This window comes from Dioscorea cayenensis, unplaced genomic scaffold (genome assembly GCF_009730915.1).
Source record: "Dioscorea cayenensis subsp. rotundata cultivar TDr96_F1 unplaced genomic scaffold, TDr96_F1_v2_PseudoChromosome.rev07_lg8_w22 25.fasta BLBR01000075.1, whole genome shotgun sequence".
Classification (NCBI taxonomy): domain Eukaryota; kingdom Viridiplantae; phylum Streptophyta; class Magnoliopsida; order Dioscoreales; family Dioscoreaceae; genus Dioscorea; species Dioscorea cayenensis.
The window spans coordinates 96,996-103,573 of record NW_024086466.1 but is presented as its reverse complement, the minus strand read 5'-3'; the positions used below and the strand labels follow the sequence as shown (position 1 = coordinate 103,573).

The following is a 6,578-nucleotide window of genomic DNA, read 5'->3' as shown; positions in this document are numbered from 1 at the left end:
GTTATTAATTTTTGGTGTTTGTGCATGATAGGGTTCTATGATGGGTTCCTCTATTATGTAAAGACAATATATTGAGGATACTGATGTTCCCCATCTTTCATGCAAAGCATTAGATCTGCTTCTCTTTCTAGGGTTTGTGAGGTCCTTGGGAGCATGCCATGGGGACATCTTAGATAAATGATACAATTCCTTAATTTTCTAAACTAAGAACTCAAATTAAGAAATAATAACAATAATTAAAAGGATTGAATCAGCAAGACATTACAAGACACAACAAAGCAAATCAAGATGAGAGTCTAAATCAATAAATCACTAGTTAAAACATAATGGGAGTTGGTTTTTACCACAATAAGCAACAGTTTAAGACTGTACATAACACTAAGCTGAGATGATAAACAAATCCAAAGCATAACATAACAATTAGCAGCAAAATGGGTCATCTAAATTTGTCAAGGAAGCCCTAAAAAGTCAGGGAATGAAACTATCTTTTCCAATCAGGATATACATAGATTAAATTTTATCTGTAACTTCATGGATTGTGCTCATAAATTTCATCGACTACATTCTGAAATCCATGACACATACGGTACTGTTAGAGAAACATGCGGCAAGCTTGTCGCCTTCTTTGTTCCAACACACCTCAAAAATTCCACCACCACCCGTGTATGTCTTAACGATCTTTCCTTCCTTCATTGACCATATGTGGACACACTGGTCAAGTGATCCACTGGCTAGATACTCTGCATTTGGGCTAAATGCGACAGAATACACAGGTTGCCTGATATTCGAGTTGAGGACGGAAGCAACAAGAAAATAAGAGTAAGATTTCAGTAGATTCATCATGAGATGATCCGATAAGATATTAGCATGTGAAATGCGTACCTGTGACCATTCAAACTATACAGAAGGCTTCCGCGTTCAACATCCCATAGTTTGATGGTTGAATCGAAGGATGCACTAAGTATACGTGTAAATGAAACGTCATCATGAAGCAGCACAACAAAAAAAAAAGAAAAAAAGAAAAAAAGAAAAAGAAAAAGGGTCATCAACATAATTTGATTCTCCGCTTTGAACAATTTCCCATTCTAATATTTATGTGTGAAAGGAACTTTTTCAAACATTTTATTTTCTAGGAAAATTCTTAAGCACCAACCACACAGAAGAATTTTATTAAAAAAAAAAAAGGGCATATCTGAATGTATTGCCTGAAAAAGTGATAAAAACTAATGGTTCAATCAGACGTGCAGGGTTAGATGATTTAGGAACAGAAAAAAGTTACCTTGCAAGCACTAATTGCCTGTTTGGGTTATTTGTTCCCTGTCCAGTTGGGCTCCATCTGATGGTATATATCTCCTGAAAGAGAATAAACTCTTAAAGTCAATAAATGGTTTCAGATACAGAGAAGAAAAATGATTTAAAGTAAGATAAAAGAACCTTGATGTGCTCCTTCAAGTCATGCAAACACTTGTCCTGCTTCATGCTCCAGATCTATTACGAAAGGCATAAAATCTATCTTCAGTACCTTATTTGCAAAGTGAAATCGGATCTGACCCTAAGTAATCTGATTGCAAGTAAATCAGCAGTGCGCTATTTTACGAACAGGCAGGCTGTGCTCTCAAAAAACTTCTATAAGTATGAACAACATCGAACAACCCCTGCATATTTTCTGTTAAATACCGCTGAAAGGTTTCTTCCAAATTTACATTGAAAAATGATAGTCCCCATTTGAATTTTTCCATAAATTCAGCAATCATATAAAAAACGAATTGCTGACTCCAGGTTAGAGAGGTCAGACCCTATGAAACAATATTATTATCCAGAGAATCAAAATAGCTTTTCTTTTATATGAGAAGTAGGGTAAGAACAACATGCAAATAATACCATAAAGTAAGCACATGCAACTAGAGTGTGGAATATTCACCTTTGCAGTTCCATCATCAGAGCATGATGCTAGAAGCGAACCAGTTGGATCCCATTTGATGGCATTAACTTCACCCTGGGTGGCATGTAAAGAGTTAATCACCAACCATATGCAAGTCTTTAACAAAAGATGCTTGGCTTCAACTTGGACAAATGTTAGCAATAAGTTTTGGATAAGACGTAGAACTTTAATATCTCTCCACTTATGGCTATACACGCGGAATCCTATTTACAATTAGTTCAACTCAAAAAGAGCACATAATTTGGTCTTCTTACTATTCTAGTTCACATACAGAAATTAATTAGATTACATCAGTTTAACATTCTTAATAGATGCATCTTCAATGTTGTATTTGTATTCAAATATTATTTTGGAAATCAAGATATCTCCTTAAGGTATAATTGGAATTGACAAACCTAGAGCAATAGTATTGAGTTAAGACGTCTCAACAAATTTTGCATGTTAAATCATTTATGAATTTCTAGATTGAAACTTCATAAAATTCAATTTATTTAACTTTAAGCAGACACTAGTTTGACCACAAAGTTCAAACCTTAAAATAAAAGGAGTTAGAGGATGACAAATAAATAAAAGTTAGAGGCTGGAAGAAGCAAAGAATAATAGAGGAAGGCAGATTGGAGGTGAAATTATATAATGACCTTTACTTGATTTAAGTAATTACAAACAAATATGCATGTTCCATGCGCACACCTGATGGCCTGAGAAAGCCTTGATAGGGCGATTCTCTCCAATCTTGCAAATATAAATCATGCTATCTGTTGAACATGTTGCGAAAGAATTATTGTTTCTCCAGTCGACATCAAGAGTTGGAGCTGCAAATTTATCACCCATTAAGGAAGAATACACTCCAATGCTATTGAGATAAACAAACACAAAAGGAAAACGGAGAAGGTTACAATGCAAACACAGTACCTGAGTGAAATTCAAATTGTTGCTTACACTCCCATGTTTTGGTATCCCAAACAATAGCAGTTTTATCCACGCTTCCACTCAGAAGACAATCACCCTTCTTATTCCACTTCAAGGAGAAGATTGGTCCTTTATGCTTGATTAAAGTATTCTTCAACTCCCCTGTTCATGTATCAAATCTTATTAAAACATAAAAATGAGAACCCCAAATAGCATAAAGAAGAACTATCTGATAGGCCATAAATATAATCAGTTAAGCAATAATTTTGCCTGTTATTCCTAAATACGCCTAACATACCATCTTTAGTCCATACTCTTGCTTGACCATCATATGAACCAGTTGCCAGCAGTGTCCCTTCACCCTAGACAAACGTACATAAATCATGATAGGTCAAATCAATATTTGCTCATATATTGGAGAATAACACTGAAACAAAAATTTATAATGGAGCACAAAAATTGACCAAAACTTATCATATCAATAAATCTTCGATTAGAAGAGTTTAATTTCATAATCGACAAGGAAACAAATGAATTCATTTATATCAAAGAAAATGGTGATCAACAACATGCTAATCAAAAAGGAAAATAAACCTTACATTCCAATCTAGGGTAGTAACATCCTTGCTCTTCTCATTAGTTCTTCCTCTAAAATGTTTTAAAACCTGTACACTTTGCGCCGTGATTTGTGAATTAGGGCCACAGGGTCCATCAGGAATTGTCCAAATTCGTGCTGTTGAATCTCCAGAGCTGTCAGTGGCAGAACAACAAAACATTATGCTAATGCAAAATTTGCACACAAAAGATGTCAAATGGATTTCATAAAATATGAAAGATCAATATATAGGCATAATCATAATTGTTATGCCAAATTAAGCATATGAATTCATAAAACAGAAAAGCTGTTTGGGAAACAACTGATGGTAACTACATTCACTCATTCAAAAGTTTCTTTAAAAAGATTATTTTAAAACCAGTAACTTACCCTACATTGTCCTTGAACAATTCATTTTTTATGTGCCAGCATCATCGAATTTACATGATTCTTGAAGATTATAGTACTCAGTTGGATTATTTTTCAAGCACAAAGTGGCAGGTGACATGATTTTGAAAGATATGGTTTTCCAAGAGCTGAAGGTGTGATCAATAATCTAGCATACTTTAAATTTTTGGAAAATATAATAGTGCCACTAGAAGGATTTTGCATCAAAGAAGAATTACTATGGCCACTGGTCATAACAAAAAGAATCAATTATGGGAAATGCTGACTCGTAGTTAGATGTAGGGGTCCGCACAAAAGGAAAGCAAACTCACCCAGATGCTAGAAGAGAACCTGCTGGGCTCCATGCACAAGCAAAAACCTAAAGTACACAAATGGAGAACAAATTGAAAAACATAAAAGAAAAATAAAGCATGTAGTAAGAAAATATCAGGCATGTTGAGATAAGTGATTATATATCCAAACCTCAGAACTATGTCCTTCCAAAATGGTAACTTCAGATGATGGAATCTCAAAGCTCACAGGCGTACAATCCATTGCCTCAGATCCTATTCAGATTCAACAAACATGAATATTATACATCAACGTTAGCTAGATGCACACATCAGCATCATCTGGGCAACGAATAATTCAGCAATCTCAAATCTACACCAAAAGATAATAAATTACAACTAAAAACAACCCAAAATAACAAAACTTAATAGTACTAAATAATCCAAATCAGATTAGGTTTCATCAATCCTAGTCCAGAGTGCTCCTAACCTCTTTCCATATTCCCATCATAGAAAATTTAATCAGTAATAAGAAACAATATATTATACCGATCGCAACGTCATAAACAATAAGAAACACACTTAGAAAAAGAAGGAAAACAGACATTAAAGATATTACCTCCACGAACATCATTTTCATCTGGTTTAGATTTTGTTTTATCTTCACGATTTTTAGCCATATCTTTATTCTCTTCATGATGCCTATCCTTCTCCTTCTCTCGCTCACAATCCTTGTCCATCTTTTCTTTCTGCATTTCTTTATCACGATCTTTGTCCTGCTTTTCTCTCTCTTTTTCTGATCCACGTTGGCTGTCTAAATCATTGCCCTTAGCCATCTGAAGTTGTTCCTTTCTCTCTTTAATAATTTGTTGCAATTCAGGGACATCCTTTGTGATAAGATCCAGGGGTTGCAGGAAAGAGAAGTCACTATCCACAGCTGCATCATTCTAGCATTGAATCAAACATGGATAAGTATAAGAACAATATATGTTCCAACTTCAGTAAGTAACATGCTTTACAAAAACAATATTTCTCAAGATCAATGCAACAAAAGAAGGGTGCACAAACAATTTACACTTTCTAAATTTGCTTCCAATTCAATATATTGAAGTCCCTTCTGCACGAAAGTGACAAGGGCGCCTGGTGGAATTAAATTCCCATCAATATTGCTCCTGTTTATCCCAGCCTCATAACCTAAGGTAAAAGCCGCATGCGTGAAACCTGAGAGATGCAATTAAAATGGAATAAGCATTTTCTAAACATCATAGCATTGGCTTAAGAACAAATGTTGTCTAATGCTCCAAAATAAAATGTCTTGTTATGCCTCTAACTTGATCTATTTTAGCAGTAACCTAATCAATTCAAATACTGAAAAATGCATAGTTGAACTAGGCCATGCGCCCCTCCAAATCGAAATATCAATCCACCAAACAATTGGTCATACACATAAGCTATTGAAATATAAATTCAACAAAGCATAGGATTTTCACAGCTCAAACTAATTGCCAAGCAACCTCACCACTGTTACCCATAAAGTACCCATGTCATAATTCCAACCATCTCAAAACAATGAACAAAAACCCTAACCATCCATCCCCAGGCGTTTTCCCTTCTAAAAATACGATTATTTATTTTCATCTCTATAATCTCACAAAACCTAATCCCCATATCTCGCCCCTTTTTGTGCAAAAGAACTCCTTTTTTCTTCAATTGAACCGCAAATCATCTTTCCTCACAGATCAAAATAGCAAAGCCACACACAAATCCACTCTAGAATCCACACAAACCCTAACCCTAGTCTAAGAACCGAAAAAAATTGATCTTTTATAGATGAAAAAAATTCAGGGAACTCAAACCAAAATTGAAAACCAATACAAGAAAAGAGAAGATGACCTGATTCCTGAAGATAACGAAAGACGAGGAAGTTGAGTTCCTGGGAAGTGATCGACGGTGCCCCCATTGGATCTCCGAGCAAGCATCGGAGGTTTCCGGCGAGCAAAAGAAGGATCTTGCTCTCTTCTTCGGGGCTTTTAATCTTTTTATTTCCAAGAAATTGAAGGATCACGTGGAGAACATGTGGCTTTTTGATGTTATTATAAAAAAAGATAAGGACTTCTCCACAAAAATCCACCGTGCTTTCATTAAATCCATGGGCCCATTGAGGAGCCCATTTACTTAAAAGCCCAATTGAACTTATCCGAACAGTTTATATTAAATAATGGCCATTATCCACAGACGGTTTGATCTATCAACACAGTTCCTTGCATGCGATGTTCATCCTATGAGAAGGTGAATTTGAACCTAGTCACACAGATAGAGGTCACATGTGCTGTAAAGTTTAGTTTCTTATGTGTTCATCTTTGACACGTAGCTTGACTTAGTAGCGAAACTAGAAACAAAATTTAGGATTTGGTGAATTCAAATTTTAAAAATTTTAAATATTAAATAATTTTAT

At 35.0% G+C, this 6,578-nt stretch overlaps 1 protein-coding gene across 1 annotated transcript; it reads right to left on the bottom strand.

Moving 5' to 3' along the window:
• Window positions 1-289: 289 nt before the first annotated feature.
• LOC120253419 (WD40 repeat-containing protein HOS15) lies at window positions 290-6,168 on the bottom strand. The gene is made up of 14 exons (XM_039261763.1): window positions 6,017-6,168; window positions 5,199-5,344; window positions 4,743-5,070; window positions 4,317-4,399; window positions 4,166-4,212; window positions 3,451-3,601; window positions 3,150-3,213; window positions 2,855-3,013; window positions 2,633-2,754; window positions 1,922-1,996; window positions 1,435-1,488; window positions 1,280-1,353; window positions 883-957; window positions 290-778 (listed from the first exon to the last, which is right to left on the bottom strand). The coding sequence occupies exons 1-14, from the start codon at window positions 6,081-6,083 to the stop codon at window positions 559-561; spliced, it is 1,665 nt and encodes a 554-aa protein (XP_039117697.1). The 5' UTR covers window positions 6,084-6,168; the 3' UTR covers window positions 290-558.
• Between the last annotated feature and the right edge of the window lie 410 nt (window positions 6,169-6,578).